The 17,918-nt window shown below is 42.2% G+C and overlaps 1 protein-coding gene across 1 annotated transcript in view; it reads left to right on the plus strand.

The window, feature by feature from the left end:
- The window catches only part of VIPR2 (vasoactive intestinal peptide receptor 2), a 169,258-nt gene that overhangs the window by 78,802 nt on the left and 72,538 nt on the right, over positions 1-17,918 (plus strand). Inside the window, exons 3-4 of the mRNA XM_077491134.1 lie at positions 4,784-4,891; positions 10,618-10,718. Coding sequence (XP_077347260.1) covers positions 4,784-4,891; positions 10,618-10,718 — 209 coding nt within the window. The remainder of the gene's footprint in view (positions 1-4,783; positions 4,892-10,617; positions 10,719-17,918) is intronic.

Genomic DNA, 17,918 nt, shown 5'->3' on the forward strand with positions numbered 1-17,918 from the left:
AATATAAGTACTGGTATGTATGTGCCATACCTGTGGGATCCCTGTGGAAGCTGGAAGTCACTGTAGTAGAATAAAATGTACACCTTATAAATCATTTAAATTGAGCTGTCTTGTGGCAATGATGTTATAATGTTCTGAGCCATTGAGCCTAGGCCAATGTGGTGACAAAAGCTAAGTCAACAGAAAGGGAATGAAATTAAACATATTTTGCTTACTTAGAATTGATTGATTGGTTGAAGTACCAATGTACAATAGTATCAAACTATAATTCATGTTTTTAGATTGATCTGTAGAGTTGCAGTATGTTAAATTTTTATTTTGGCCACTGAAATTCATTGAGTGACTTTATGTTGCTATAACCCATGGCAACAAGCCAAACATTTAGTTTCTTTTACTAAAAAGAAATGTATAAGGTATGTACTTCATTCAGGGCTAAAAAGCAAGGAATTTCTGGCAGCCATCACATCTCAGAATTGGTAAACTGCAATATATTAAATGTTTATTTTTGGGTTTAATACAACTTTCAACAGGCAACCTATGCCTAAAGTAGCCATTATTTGGCATATAACTCTTTACTGGTTTAAAAAATACAAAAATCTTAAAAAAAAAAACATTACAAAATTTAGATAGAAATTCAACCATTGCTATAAGCGAAAAATAGCTGATTTTTTAGCACTTGGTCCAGTAGAAGGGAAAAATGGCTTTGTTTCTAATATAACAAGTTGTTTTAAGATTACAGTGAAAAGTTGCTTGTTTCAGTTTTTCTATTTTTTTTCTTGCTTTTCAAAAAACATAGAATATAAAATTAAATTAAAAGACAAGACCACCAACAAACAAACCCCCACTCCTTTCTTTCCAAAAAATATGTATATGAATCACTTTGGTATTCTAAATAGTGGACACATTTTTGGTAATTAATTAAATCTATTAAATAAAGCATAAGTCAAAACCTATGATTCAGTATGACTGACAACAATCTAAAGCATTAGCGTTCTTGATTGTTGTGGAGCAAGTTGTTTAGATTCTGATCTGACTTTAGTCATGGTTGTCATCACCCTGACCACATTCCATTAGATCAGGGCTCTCAAACTGGCAGCCCTCCAGCTGTTGCAGAACTACAAGTCCGATGAAGCAATGCCAGGCTAACAGTCAGGCCGCGTACACACGCGCGGACTGTTTGCCCAACCTTGTTCGTCAAACAGTTTCGGCAAACAGTCCGCTCAAAATTTGCATGAGCGGACTTGCCCACACACGAGCGGACTGTTTCAGCAAACTGTTTGCCAAACAGTTCGCTCAACTTTTGAAATGAACGGACTCGCCCACGTAAGGAGGAGGCAAATCCGCCCATTTCGAGCGCGTGTACAGGTAGGCGGGGCCCGCGAAGGAGACGTCGCGGGCTCCGCCGCCTGGAATGGGCTTAAAGGGGAATCCCAACGCCGAAAAAAATCGGCGTGGGGGTTCCCCCAAAGTCCACACCAGACCCTTGTCCGAGCACGCTACCCGGCCGGCCAGGAAAGGGGGGCGAGCGAGCGCGCCCCCCCTCCTGAGCCGTACCAGGCCGCGTGCCCTCAACATGGGGGGGTGCCTTGGGGAAGGGGGGGCCGCGCGGCCCCCCCACCCCAAAGCACCTTGTCCCCATGTTGATGAGGACAAGGGCCTCTTCCCGACAACCCTGGCCGTTGGTTGTCGGGGTCTGCGGGCGGGGGGCTTATCGGAATCCGGGAGCCCCCTTTAAGAAGGGGGCCCCCGGATACCGGCCCCCCACCCTATGTGAATGAGTATGGGGTACAATGTACCCCTACCCATTCACCTGTGAAATAAAGTACAAAAAAAAACACAACACAGGGGAAAAATATTTTATTGCACAGCTCCGGGGGGTCTTCCGTCTTCGGGGGTCTTCTCGCCGGACTCCTCCGCTATCTGTGTGTAGCTCTTTTACTAGCGGAGGAGTCCGGCTTTCTTCCTCCCCGCCGCCGGCCTCTTCTCCCGACTTCGGGGGTCTTGTCCCCCTCTTCGGTTCTTCTGCCGGGCCACCGCGCCTTCTTGTAGCTCTTTTACAGGCGGTGGCCCGGTCTTCTGTCGCCGCTGTCGTCGCCGCCGCCGCCGCCTTCCGTTCTTGTTCTTCTTCTTGTTCTTCTTCTTCTTCTCCTGGAGATGTTGACTCGACGAGCTCTCCGGCCGGAATGCCAGAGCCGCGCTGTGCGGTCACTTATATAGTGACAATGGGGCGGTGTCACATGGTATATGTCACATGGGTTGGTCACATGGGTTGATGTCACATGGGGACTATGACATCGTAAGGGGGCGGGGTCACCATGTGACCAACCCATGTGACATATACCATGTGACACCGCCCCATTGTCACTATATAAGTGACCGCACAGCGCGGCCCTGGCATTCCGGCCGGAGAGCTCGTCGAGTCAACATCTCCAGGAGAAGAAGAAGAAGAACAAGAAGAAGAACAAGAACGGAAGGCGGCGGCGGCGGCGGCGGCGACGACAGCGGCGACAGAAGACCGGGCCACCGCCTGTAAAAGAGCTACAAGAAGGCGCGGTGGCCCGGCAGAAGAACCGAAGGCGGCGACAGAAGAACGGAAGGCAGCGGCGACAGAAGACCGGGCCACCGCCTGTAAAAGAGCTACAAGAAGGCGCGGTGGCCCGGCAGAAGAACCGAAGAGGGGGACAAGACCCCCGAAGTCGGGAGAAGAGGCCGGCGGCGGGGAGGAAGAAAGCCGGACTCCTCCGCTAGTAAAAGAGCTACACACAGATAGCGGAGGAGTCCGGCGAGAAGACCCCCGAAGACGGAAGACCCCCCGGAGCTGTGCAATAAAATATTTTTCCCCTGTGTTGTGTTTTTTTTTGTACTTTATTTCACAGGTGAATGGGTAGGGGTACATTGTACCCCATACTCATTCACATAGGGTGGGGGGCCGGTATCCGGGGGCCCCCTTCTTAAAGGGGGCTCCCGGATTCCGATAAGCCCCCCGCCCGCAGACCCCGACAACCAACGGCCAGGGTTGTCGGGAAGAGGCCCTTGTCCTCATCAACATGGGGACAAGGTGCTTTGGGGTGGGGGGGCCGCGCGGCCCCCCCTTCCCCAAGGCACCCCCCCATGTTGAGGGCACGCGGCCTGGTACGGCTCAGGAGGGGGGGCGCGCTCGCTCGCCCCCCTTTCCTGGCCGGCCGGGTAGCGTGCTCGGACAAGGGTCTGGTGTGGACTTTGGGGGAACCCCCACGCCGATTTTTTTCGGCGTAGGGGTTCCCCTTTAAGCCCATTCCAGGCGGCGGAGCCCGCGACGTCTCCTTCGCGGGCCCCGCCTACCTGTACACGCGCTCGAAATGGGCGGACTTTCCGAGCGGGAACAGTCCGCTCATTTCGAAAGTACAGCGGACAGGCCCACACACGGGCGGACTGTTCGCTCAAACACAGTTTCAGCGGACAGTTTTTCGGAATTTCCGAAAGACTTTGTCCGTCCAACTGTCCGCTGAAACTGTCCGCTGAAAGCCCACACACGAGCGGACTGTCCGCCCAAACACTGTTCAGCGGACAAGGTTGGGCGAACAGTCCGCCCGTGTGTACGCGGCCTTACAAGTATGACTCCCACAGACAGAGGTGTGATGGGACTTGTAGTTCCCCAACAGCTGGAGGGCAGCCAGTTTGAGCACACCTCACTCTTTGTGACACAGGTTCTCCCTGTTTAGATACTTGATATTTCCTATAAAAAAAAAGTAAAAACAATAATAAATATAAAAATTACTGACACCATCCGCTGCCCTACTGATGCCATCCATTGCTCTGCTGACACTGTCAGTATATATACACATGTGCACACACAGGCAATTATGTTTGAGCTTTGGGGTGTACACCCTAATGCAATAGGTTGTGCACATCTATGTGAGTTGAAGCTTTCTTATCCCCATGCCCCACTGCTAGGGGGTATGTGTGAAAAAACAATGTTGCACCTTCCAACAAAAGGAATGAAACAAAAATTCTGGTTTAAGTGTGTGTTATGCCACGTACGCACGACCGGACTTTCCGTCAGAATAAACTCTGACGGTCTTTCCGATGGAGTTCCAACTGAACAGACTTGCCTATACACGATCACACCAAAGTCTGTTCATTTTGAATGCGATGACGTACAACAGGACTAGAGAAGGAAGTTCAGTAGCCAGTAACCTATAGCTGCCCTTGTGTCGTATTTGGTCCATCGGACCAGCATACAGACGAACGGTTTTCCCGATAGGAATGATTCCGTCGGAAAGATTTAAAACATGTTCTATTTCTAGGTCCGTCAGAATTTTGGAAGAAAAAAGTCAGATGAAGCCCTCACACGATCGGAATATCCGATGAAATGATTTCATCTGACCTTTTCTGCCAGCAAGTCAGGTCGTGTGTACGCGGCATCACACACACCAGTAGGAGTCAGAGGCGTGAATTTTTTCCCCTCCCTTCCTCTCTGCTCTCTCTTTAGCAAACTCATAATGCTCTATGATTCTAGTGAGATCGCATATGTATTAAATGTTTGCTAGATTTTATATACTTAGTAAAAAGAAAATATAAGTCAAACTATCAAAAATAGAAAACTTAAAATAAAAAATTTAATCAAAATTGACCCCAATATAGTTTATCTTTAAATGACAGTAGAACAAATACCCAAACGTCGAACCATTGTAGGATTATTACTCGAGTCAGCTGTTTAACACTCAGCTGTGAATATTCAATGTTCAGTAAAATTATATTTGAGAAAAAAAATAACATTAATTATCTTTCTATTTGTTGACAGGATGTTTGGGAGTATGGGATAATGTAACATGCTGGGACCAAGCTAAATTTGGAGAAACCGTCACGCAGTCTTGCCCTTTAGTGCTACGACATTTCTTCAGCAAAGATGGTAAGTGACGCACACTGTGACATTATAGAAAGAGTCACAAATCCTTACTCATATTGACTTTAAACCCAGCTCAGAACTGCACAACTCCATGCATAATATATAAGCATTATTTTACCATCTATTGGTCTAAAATGGCAGATAATGAGAAAGACAGTTTTAGGATAAAAATAGACATGAAAAACAGAAAATGAAAAGATCTGACGCATTGGTTCACCATGTTGACTAACTGACCAGGCTAATTATATTGCTGTTCTTTGAATACATTTTGGAATAGGTTGCATTGTAAACTGATGAATTTAATTTTTAGAATGGATTTTGCTGTTGACAGCAGCTCTAGTTAGCATTGTCATACTTTTCATTGTCAGAGAGAGAGTGAATACCAACTGCCACTGATTTTAAAAGCCAGTCCCAGATTATGACAGTGACAGCAACAACATTGTAGAGTGGAGATATTGACATCTGTGTGGATTCTTCAGTGTATGCCTTCTCATACCGGCACCCCGGTTCTCTCTTTTCACTGAAAAACAGAGGGGAAGTCTGCATTATAGAGTCACAGACAGCAATAAAATCTGACATACTGTACGCATTACCCCTTCTTCAACCTAATAAAAAGTAAAAAAAAAAAAAAAAAAAAAAAGACCAGTGCTGCATTTTTTTTATCTCATGGTTGGGATCTTTTTTTCTGAATACACTGGACTCCGCTTGCCCAGAACCTCTCTCTGAACTTCTGCATGGGTTCTATTCTGTGTTTTAGTTTTGAGGCACAATCTGTGCATCTCCTGATGCTGATCTTCAAGCTGTCCTTGGCTATCTGTTCAAACCATACCACATAAACTCAGAGAGGGGGGGATCGCTAAACCTGGAGCAGACAGAATTTGGAGGAGCTGAAAGCTGCATCTTTTCACCACCCTAGCAGTAATCCTGAGTGTGGCTCGGGGTGAATTTTTATTACCAAAAGCAGTAACCCCGAGGTACACTCGGGATTGCGGTAACCCCGAGCCACAGTCAGGATTGCATCGCAGGATCCAGGCAAAGTTACTTACCTTGTCCCCAAGATCCTGCAATGTCCTCCCCGTTGTGTCCACAGGTTGTGTACTCCGCTCGATCTATCACAGTGCCAGGCTTCGTTCCCTGCGAACATCGCGACGCATGGGGACGGAGCCCGGTGTCAAATTCAAAAAGTGAAAAACACATTACACATACAGTACACTGTAATCGTACAGATTACATTATTGTATCAAATAATTTCACATCCCTTTTTATCCCTATTGCTTTGCCCAGGGCCCTGAATGCAGTTTTATATTATATATACTGTTCTTTCTGAGAAAAAGAAGGGTGGGGTTTGTGCTATGGAGACAATAGTTGGAAATCACAAGAAGCCAAAAATAACAAGAAGCCAAAAAGTGATAAAATAAAATAAAATAAAATGCTTGAAAGGGAGGCTGCCACTACCAAAAAACTCCCAAATGAATGGGTAGGGAAAAGCTATATGAAAATGAGGAGGTAGTTACAGCGCTCTTCTATACTAGTAGAATGAATCGCTTGCTATTCGTAAATGAAAATCGCATGACATAGAAATCGCATAAGGGTTGAATTACCACTTCAATTTTTAGTGTTGCTGAATCACAGTGTAAATAACATATATTGGTGCAAAAGTTTTTTTATAAACCAAATACAGAACTTATGTAGCAGTGAAAAAATACAAGAAGAAATAAAAAACCATTAAACAACTACTGTGCAAAAAGTGCTAAAGTGCTAATGTGTGAATTGGTGCATCCAGTACCTGATTAGCTTACGTTTACTGTGCATAAACAAGACTCATTTTTTAAAGTGCATCAAGAAACCAAAAACAATGAAAAAATAAATTAATTGAAAAAAATTACAATTCTAAAAAATTTTTTTTAAAAGGAAAAGTTTTGTTTGGAAAACAATCCTCAAGGAGAGTACAGTCCCTCTAAAAAAAATTTTTATTCTTCCAATAATTTTTCATAAACCGTCAAAGTGCCTTGTGCTCAGTGCCTTGGTGTATATTGAAAAACAACCGGTGCATTATCCATGCATGAAGCAAATTGCCGCACTCACCAGCTCCCCTGCCCCTGCAGGGGTTAACTCGCCTCCACAGTGTGAGCCCCTGTGTCGCTATGTAAAGCTGGTCTGGTATGCTGTTCAATTGTTCCTCATTTGCTCATATAAAAAGAGATACAGAGACTTCCATAGTGCAAAACTGTATTATAAATCAATGCCTTTATTTAAACAAACAAGTGGCTACTCACATATATGTAGATTAAAACTTTGTAATTCACAAGGAATAAAAACACCGCCGCCGCCTTATGAGAGAGAGTGCATGTACGCTAGGCCACGCCCTACGCGTTTCGTCATTGGACGTTGTCTGGAGCGGCCATCTTGGTACTCCTCTCTCTTATTATAGGGTGTAATGCTCGTACTGCACATGCGCGGGCGCAAAAACGCCATGTTAGTTACTGGAAATTTACCTCCCAACGGAGTTTATGTTGCGCAGGCGCGGGCCATATTAGATACTGGAAGGAACCTCCCAGCAAAGTGTGAGGTGAACAACACGCTGGCTCGTACCACATTACACCCATCTTACAAATACAATGCATACATATTACAGCGGCTTGCTACACATGTGTGCCTGCACACGGCGGTGTGAATAACATTCGGAATAACATGCATAATAACATAACATAATAATATGCAATATGTTGTGGTCTGTTTTAACTTTTATTCTATTTTCTGGTTCCGAATGTTATTCACACCTTCCTTCCTTCCTTCTGCATGTTTTAAGAAATCCCCCCCCCCCAAGCGTTTGATAAACATCTAGGGTCTTTTTTTGGCTCCATAATGTACTACATTAGCACATTGAGGCACCTAAGTGCCAGGTCATCTGTAAAACAAAAAATAACAAATAGGTGGTTGCTAAAGGTGAACTTTGGTGGTTATTGAATCTCGGCCAGTTCAGCATAGACCGGCTGAGATTCGAACCATCTTTAGGCAGGCAAAATATACACAAGTCGATCCATCAATTGACTTGGGTGCAACCAGCGAGTTGGATTTTAGGCATGCAATTATTGCCAGCGGCTATAGCCTCCAGCAATAATCATTGTGTTCTCCCGGCAGGGACGGCTCACCCCTCCGGGAGAACACAATAGCTCCACAAGAGGGATTCCCCCATCAACACTGAGTAGAGGAATCAAGCGATTTTCTTTCCTTGCATGACAATCACATCATCTATGGTCTGCCTTAGAGTCTCCACCTTAATCATGTTATTTATTAACTTTATATATTTAAATGAAAACTTTCACAGCACCTTGCTTTCATTGTCAGAGACGATTACTTATTGAGGTAGATTTGCTAAGGTCTCATGTACAATGGGCACTTACCCCTGTTTATGATTTTGCAGTGTTTTTATGCAGATGGAAGGCACAGGCGCACCATCCAGTTCTGCTGCTGGCAACCTTCAAAACTCTATAGGAGGCTGAAAGCTGCTGCAGCTGGACAGGGCTGGACGGTGCTTCAAATGATACTTATATTTAGGGCAGTATGGGTACAGGGGCAAATGTCAAAATGCAGACGTTTTGCATTCCACTCATTTGTCCCTGGTTGCATGCTGCCCTAAACATTAGTACCACTAGATGCACTGTCCAGCCACAGCAGCTTGTTTATAGTCTCAATCACCTTGTGCAAAAGTTTGTGTATGTGCAGCTCAGTTTACAGTGTATTAATGAATCATACAGTACATAAAACATGGCTATACGCTTTTTTACATCCCCTCTTGGGGGTCTGTTCCTTGTATCATGCATAGGGCAACTTTGGTGACTAAAGCCCCTTACACATGGGACAAATGTTGGGAAGACAACGGGCGGTTCGAAAAAAATGGCCAACATTCAGCCTGTGTGTATGTCGGTCTGTCCAACAAAAGTTTGTCTGCTTCTGTTGGATGTGCATACTGGAAAACCAGCAGCCGATCAGCACTCTCAGTCAATGGCAGAAAGCGCTGATCGGAGTGTACTGGTGGAGGGGCTGTCACCTGTCAGAACACAAATGCTCAGCGGGGGAGATCACTGAACTAACTTTGCATGGTTAGTTCAGTGTCTCCAACCGGAGCTGTCATTTTTTTTTTGTGCAACCTGCTGGGTTTCACAAAAAAAAAACTGTAGTGTGTACCCGGCTTAAAGAGTTTTCACCACACCTTTTGAATTTCAGTGTTCTGTGTGTAAGGCAACTGCCAACGGGCAGTAAGTCTCCCAGCAGCAAACAGATTTAATCTTGAGTGTAGCCCTGATGTTATCCCCTTTTCTTCTGGGGGGGGACCATACAAAGAAGAAGATAAGAGGGAATAAAACAAACACAAATGCCTATGAGCATTGACACAAACTGTGAGAGTGTTCTTTCTCATGGCGTTTGTAGTGTAATTGCTAATTGTTGTTGAGTCAATGAACCATTCAATTAACTAATACTCAAATGTCTCATAAACACGGTTGGATTTTCCCACGGGAAATGTTCGATGTGAGCTTGTTGTTGGAAATTCCGACCGTGTGTATGTTCCATCGGAAAAATGTTTGAGAGCAGGTTCTCAAATGTTCCGACAACAAATTTTGTTGTCAGAAATTCCGAGCGCGTGTACACAATTCTGACGCACTAAAGTCCATGCATGCTCGGAATCAAGCAGAAAAGCCCCACTGGCTATTGCTGTACATCACCACATTCTTGCAGATCAGAATTTCCAACAACATTTGTGTGACTGTGTGTATGCAAGACAAGTTTGAACCAACAGTTTTGTTGTCGGAATGTCCGATCGTGTGTACACGGCAAAAGAGTGTTACAGCATATTACTTTTAGATAAAGAATATGTAAACTCAGTAACTAAAATGCTTTATAAGCTTGAACATGTTACTATAATTTCAAAAGTCACTTTCATACATTTTTATATCTTCAGCTTTCATCAATATGATATGTATTGATCTTTCCATAAAAGTTCTTATTTACACATTCCCTGATATAAGCTTTTCCCCTGTCTCCCATCTGTGCTCCTTTGTGGTCACTTTGTTAATCAGGTCTTATATGGAGACTTCAAGTGGCTATTTAGGCACATCGTTATCGCCATCAGTAAACTTTCCCTGTAAATTTTATGCACTCATCACTGAAGTACATACCTCTTTAAAGACAAGAAGTGGCTTCAAATAGGTATATATTGTTTTAATTCCAATTTATAATACACTGTCAAACCAAACATTATTCAATAAAGGTCTAGATCTACTATAAAGTATAGAAAACTTCTCAGATAATGGGTTGATATGGATGAAGCAGGAAGGCGTTGGGTAGCCTTGCTCAGTTTTCATATGATCTGCATTTATCCACTCTATCCTAACTAGAAACAAATGTCCGGCTTGCATTTGCCTTACAATGCAGATAGACGGTTTGATTTAAAAATAGCATCTAAAAAATTTAATCATTTGGAAAAGATGATCAGCAGAGGTTTTAAAAACTTTTTCACCCATAAATTCCATAGACAAAACTCCAGTTTTCAATGACCTATCCTAAGATTTGTCCAAGAGAAACTGTGCTTATATTGCTATGAATTTGGTGGTGGAGCATTATAACGTGATTTGTCTGTGGACTGTGAATAGCCGATACCAACACTGTAGCTATATGTTGTCCTCTCTGTGTAAGACATACTTGAAATGCAAATTTTTATTTTCCTGCAGGAAATATAAGCAGAACCTGCACAACGATAGGTTGGACTGATCCATTTCCAGATATTGTTGATGCCTGCGGGCACAATGAAAATGTAACACGAGATCCAGAGGTAATGTCAGGTTCAGTTATTTAATTTGAATATTCAAAAGTGTTTGTTGAAAATGCGGTGATGGAGCTAGACTGCAGGTTTGCTACAGGATTGATTGGAGACTAGAGACATCCTGCAGAGGAGAAGTTGGAGCTTGTTATGTGAGGCTAGGAAAGATCACTTCTATCACCCTTTTATAAATCAGTGCTACTACTTCCACAACAGACTGCTGGGGTTCAAGGGCCACACAACAAATACCAAAGGGGCCACATGTGGCTTTCGGGCTGCAGATTAGGCACCAGGCTACCATATTGTGTATTACACAACTTCTGTTATTTTTACTATTAGTTGATCATAAAGAATAGAATGGCATGCTAGACACCACTAGTCATCCATGGAAATGCCAGGTGCTGGCCAAGGAGGCTGTTTCTGCTCCTAGTACCATGACTATATTAAATCAAAGGCTGCACACTGAGGAGGTCACTTCTAGATAAAACTTTTTAGCCATAAACAGCCAACAGCAAGTTCCTGTCTAGAAACCATCCTTCTTTGTGCGTTTTACCCCAATGGGCTCAATTGTAGAGATGTTCGTGGCTAAATAAAGTTTTATTTAAAAGTGACATCATTGGTGTGCAGCTTTTAAATGCTTGGAGTTCTGCTATTTTTAATTATAATAAATGATATGATAATGCACTGTGTAAAAGCATATACACCCACACACATTACACCTACAGTACATTTTCCCAGTGCAGATTACTAAATGAAAGGTAACACATAAGGTTGCATGCAGTCTGAAAATCCTACACTTAAGAATGATATGATTAAATAAAGTGTGCATTAAAACATGTTCAAATTACCACCACACATATTATTAATATTAAAGTTAACTTCAACTTTTATTATTAAACATACTGCAATCCTCCTCTTTACCCATTATGAGTTCACATTCTGTTCTTACATTCGGTCACTCCAACACCACCTGGAGTGAGGGAAGCTTAGCCCTCCTGCCACTATGTTAGCCACCATCAAATTGAATCTCATGCCTTTTTATTGCTCCGTTAAAATCAATGATAGGGCTGCTGACATCCATATAAAAATGTAACTGGAAAGCGCATGCTTTATTTTGCACTACATTGTATACGGTACTTTATTTTCATCTGATTCTATTTATGGCAAAATGTTATGAATTGGAAGGATAACAGGAATAGCTGGTAAAGGTCACAAATAATGTATTCTGGTTCGTTGAACCCGGTTCGTGCAGCACATCAAGTGTGGTTTATCTCTACATGTTTTTCAAATCAGGCAATCTGCTTCATCAGGTCAGGAGTAGTAAATGGACACATATCAGAAGAACCATTTATTTAAAAATGAACTCCAGCTTTTCATACAGTTGACATACTAAGCTGGCCTAAACAAACTATGTCCCTCACTAACTGGATGTGCACTATAAACCATATGTAGCTGAGGCTACATATAGCATACCACACTGTGTTCCAGGTTCACACTGAGACTTCCAGTCTCATACCCAGAACACAGTTGAGTCTATCACAGCGGCGATCAGCCATTCAGAGAAAGCATTGTATTCTAGAAATGAATACAAAACTTCCTCTGATTGGCTGAATCAAAGAGGCGAACTGATGATGTCACAAGCTCTGACTCAGCCAATCAGAGGAAGCTTTGTATGTATTGCTAGAATACAACCTTTTCTCTGAATGACTGTGTTCTGAGTATGAGACTAGAAGTCTCGGCTCGAACCTGAAACACAGTACAGTATGCTGTATGTAGCCTCAGCTACATACAGTTTATACCGCACATCCAGCGGCCTCACATGTTAGTGAAAGATATAATTAATTTGAGCCAACTTAGTGTAAGTGTTAGAAAAGCTGGAGTTCAGCTTTAAAATCAGGCTGTGAACCAAAAGTCAGAAAAAATCCTAACGGAGACCATGGGTGATAAAAATACAAAGATTATTGGAGCTTACCTAGGTAATGCTAGTTCCTTTCTCTCTAACATCTTTATTTATTATTATAGGCTCTTATATAGCGCCATCAATTTATGCAGTGCTTTACATATTAATTGCACATTCACATCAGTCCCTGCCCTCAAGGAGCATACAATCTAATGTCCCTAACACACATTCATATATACATAGGGCAAATTTAGTGCCAGGATCCACTTAACTCACCACCATGTCTTTGGATTGTGGGAGGAAACCTGTGTCCCCAGAAAAAACCCATGTAGGCACAGGGAGAACATTCAAACTCCAGGCAGCTAGTGTCATGGTTGGGATTCAAACCAGTGACCCTAGTGCTGCTAGACGGAAGTACTAGCCACTACGCTGACCTCAAAAGAAGTTAAAGTAAAGATAACCAGAGGAACCACGATGAAATAGTCAATTGAAAATCCAACCATGTATGGCTAATTTAAAGCGGAATTAAACCCATTGATTTAACTACTTCCCAAAACAGTTACATTTAAGGCATGTTGTAAATGATAACTGGCACAGTTCCTTGTGCTCTCTCTACACTGAACTGTGAAGCCTTTAAATGCCTGGTGTCATAACTAATGAAATGTGCAGTACTATGACAACTGCATATTATACACCGGCTACAATGACAGCTTCCTTGGTGGTAAAGGATAGGAGGTTTTAGTTTCACTTTAGGAGGTCCATACATTCATCCTACAGGTACCTCGACAAGACATAATCCAGGGCAGAGTGTTCAAATAAAATATTGTAGCTATGTCCCCATCCTCCTCTGAAGGCAGCCTTCAGATGCTTGCATGTGCCATAGGCATCCTAACAAAGCAAACAGTGGTGGATGAGCTGCATAATATAACAATGGCAAAATATTTGGTTTTGCCCCAGTGACATACAATTTTTAACTATGACTGATCAGCAAACTAATCATTTGCTACTTTAGAAATGTGCAACCCACAGAAGACATATCTAGAAATTACCTAGACCCACATAGAACTAGTATTTCATTTAGTCTTAAAGTGATTCTAAAGTCAGAAGGTTTTTTCATGAAATTTGAGCTGGGAACATATATCTGCAGTGTTTTCTTATCTCTCTTCAAAGCTCTATGTCCTGTAGCTGTCTCCTGCTCTGTTCTTCTGTTATCAGCCTGTTAACTTCTGACAAGTTTTCCGTCAACTGTAATAAAAGCAGTCTGAGTTTTGTGTTGGGGGGATGCTATAAATAGATAAGCAGAGTGCTGAACCATTTAACAAACAAAGCTGAAAGTCTCTACCTGTGAGGAGAGGAGGTGTGTGTCTTTCCTCCAATTAGTTGTCTTGTCTGTGTACCCAGACTTCACTGCAGTGCTAAGTAGGAAGAGAAAATTTCCTAACACAATCGGAACTTTCTAAACAGTATATAAAGCTGAAGACAGCACCTATACATGTAAAACATATGTAGGGAGGTTTGTTTCATCCCTGTGTATCATCTGAAGATGTTCACTTCACTGGGTATATGTAAGGATTTACATCCACTTGAATGCATTCTATGCACTGAGATAAAAAGCCTTCTGTGTACAGTAGCCGCCCTATGCCCCCCTAATACTTACATGAGCCCCATCTCTATGCAGCGGCCATCCAGGACTCTCCCTCCTGATTGTCTGAGACACAGCAGCGGTGCCATTGACTCCCGCTGATGTCAATCAAAGTCAATTAGCCAATCAGGAAAGCGAGGAGGCGGGGCTGAACCAGGGCTCTAGCTGAATGGACACGGGGAGCTGTGATGTTGCTCGGCTGCTTGCTGTGGGGGCACTTGACAGGAGGGAAGGGGTAGGAGAGACGGAGAGGGACCCAAGAAGAGGAGGATCTGGGCTGCTGTGTGCAAATCTACTACACAGAGCAGGTAAGTATAACATGTTTGTTATTTTTATGAAAAATAAACAAGACTTTATGATCGTTTTAACCCCTTCCTGACCAACTGCTGCAGTTGTACTGCGGCAGGCTGGCTCCCCCGGGCAAATCGACGTAGCTGTACGTCCGTTTGCCTTTTGACCGCTAGGTCACAATGACCACTGGGCACCCGCGATTGCTCCACACAGAGACAGAATGGAGATCTGTCAGTGTAAGCAGACAGATCTCCGTGCTGTCAGGGGCGAGGAGAGTGATCTGTTGTTCATACTAAGTATGAACAACAATCACTCTCCTCACCCAGGCAGTCCCATACCCCCACAGTTAGAATCACTCCCTAGGACACAGAATTAACCCCTTGATCGCCCCCTAGTGTTAACCTCTTCCCTGCCAGTGACATTTACACAGTAATCAGTGCATTTTTATAGCACTGATCGCTGTATAAATGCCAATGGTCCCAAAAATGTGTCAAAAGTGTCCAATCTCTCCGCCATAATGTTGCAGTCCCAATAAAAATCGCTGATCGCTGCAATTACTAGTAAAAAAAATAATAATAATAAAAATGCCATAAATCTTCCCCTATTTTGTAGACGCTATAACTTTTGCACAAACCAATCTATATACGCTTATTGCGATTTTTATTACCAAAAATATGTAGGAGAATATATAAATCGACCTAAACTGAGGAAAAAATTAACTGTTTTTTAAAAAAAATTAGGGATATATATTATAGCAAAATATTGTGTTTTTTTCAAAATTGTCTGTCTTTTTTGTTTATAGAGCAAAAAATAAAAACCACAAAGATTAACCACTTGTGGACCGCCTCACGGGGATGTACGTCCTTTTTTTGAAGAGAGAGAGCTGCTGCCACAACCGAGATATCCATCTCTTCAGGCGGCGGTCGGCTGTACGATAACGGTGGTCTCCGCGGCGGATTCGCCGCAAGATCACCGCTATCGGCGGCGGGAGAGGTGCCACCCCCCCTCCCGCCGCCCTCCCGCACCTTCCGCCGCTTACCGGAGCCGTCGGTAGCGGCGGAGGCGATCGGGTCCTCTTCCTAGCTAGGCATAGAGACAAGTGAGGCTAAGATGGCCCCCACTCGTCTCTATATCATAGGAGGGCGGAAGCGACGTCAAAACGTCACTTCCGCCCATACCTCTTAAAGGTATATTTTTTTTTAAATGTCAGATTTTCTTTTTTTTTTTTTTTTTTTTGCATTTTAGCCCAAATATGAGATCTGAGGACTTTTTGACCCCAGATCTCATATTTAAGAGGACCTGTCATGCTTTTTTCTATTACAAGGGATGTTTACATTCCTTGTAATAGGAATAAAAGTGATCCATTTTTTTTTTTTAAAACAGTGTAAAAATAAATAAAATCAATTAAAATAAATAAGAAAAAATTTTTTTTTAAAAACACCCCGTCACGACGAGCTTGCGCACAGAAGCGGGCGCATACGTGAGTAGCGCCTGCATATGAAAACGGTGGTCAAACCACACATGTGAGGTATCGCCGCGATCAGTAGAGCGAGAGCAATAATTCTAGCACTAGACCTCCTCTGTAACGCAAAAAATGCAACCTGTAGAATTTTTTAAATGTCGCTTATGGAGATTTTTGAGGCTAAAAGTTTGACGCCATTCCACGAGCGGGCGCAATTTTGAAGCGTGACATGTTGGGTATCAATTTACTTGGCATACCATTATCTTTCACAATAGAAAAAAAAATTGGGCTAATTTTACTGTTGTCTTATTTTTTTATTCAAAAAAGTGCATTTTTTAAAAAAAAAGTACGCTTGTAAGACCGCTGCGCAAATACGGTGTAAAAAAAAGTATTTCAATGACCGCCATTTTATTCTCTAGGGTGTTAGAAAAAAAACAATATAACATGTTTGGGAGTTCTAAGTAATTTTCTAGCAAAAAAAACAGTTTTAAACATGAAAACACCAAGTCTGAAAAAGAGGCCTGGTCCTTAAGTGGTTAATGAATGCCACCAAAAGAAAGCTATATTTGTGGGAAAAAAAGGATGTCAACTTTGTTTGAGTACAGCATTGCAGGGCCGCACAATTGTCAGTTAAAGCGATGCAGTGCTGTATAACAAAAAATGGCCTGGTCATTGAGCAGCCAAATCTTCCAGGGCTGAAGTGGTTAAAGAAGAAAAAAAAATGAAACTGAGTTTTAGTCAGGGTCACATGATTGGCAATGGTCTTATTAGAGATTAGTATATTCAGACAGAGAGAAAATGATGCTGTAGTCAAATTTTAATATGTCTTTACCTTATCTCTGCTTTGCTTTTAAACTCACAGTTCAGTGTAACATTTTAATTTCATTTTTTTTTGTATTTTTATATAAATAAATAAGGTTTAGTGCATAATAAATGTTATATTGAATTACCTAATCAAAACAAATGATGAAGTGTCCCTATAAACCGTACAATCACATGAAATGATGAAGACAATTTAGAAAATGCAATGTCATAATCTGGGGAGATTTGCATTATAAATGCTCTGTGAGAGGATGTGAACTGCTTAAAGGATTTGAAGAGTGAAGTAAGCATTGATCTAGAAGTTTCTTAGCTTGGTCATTTATAAGGAAATAGTGCAAGATAATTTGATTTAAGCTTTTATATTTTTAGATGTTAAATTTAACTGGTTATGAACCCAAGTCTAGCAGCCTGGAAAATTAGATCAAAGTGTTTCTCATTTCAACAAGTAGGAAAAAGAGATGATACAATTTGCCCGTCTCAAGATTTGACATCCAGAAATGTTTAATTTGTGCTTCAAGTTTTAACAAAAATACCACCCCGCGTTCATTATGGAGGGGCATTTGGAGGGCTTCCCGATGTTGTATTACTGCCTTGCCAGCTTCTTCTCTGACTTCCTTTAGTCTCCGCAGGTCAGACTGGAAAGATCACCCCATCAGATACAATGAAATCATTGCAGGAACACTTGCGTGCCACTATTATGACACACACATAGTGACTGAACACATCGCAACGCTGCTCAGTCTTCCTCACATTGCTTGCTCATTATTGCTCATTATTTTTAGTTATTTATCCCCATCAGACCCCAGTACATCAGCATTTCTTCTCAAAGCCTACAATATTTTTTAATTTGTATTATTTTGCAAAGTCCATATGCAATTATTTTCATAATTGTCACACTAATCACATTGGTGCTGCTACATTATAATAAGAAAGCTAATTTTTTTTTATATAAACAAGCAAAACTCTGACATTTTCATAAGTTAAAATCCTAAAGTGGAACTTTATTCATAAAATCAAGTCATGCTAGATGAGTTCATTCTGGTGCCTTTTGTATGTATAGCTATGCAAAACATTAAAAATAAGTGTGTATACTGT

The sequence above is a fragment of the Lithobates pipiens genome, unplaced genomic scaffold, assembly GCF_037356315.1.
Source record: "Lithobates pipiens isolate NorthernLeopardFrog02 unplaced genomic scaffold, aLitPip1_a1.2 Scaffold_19, whole genome shotgun sequence".
Taxonomy (NCBI): Eukaryota; Metazoa; Chordata; class Amphibia; order Anura; family Ranidae; genus Lithobates; species Lithobates pipiens.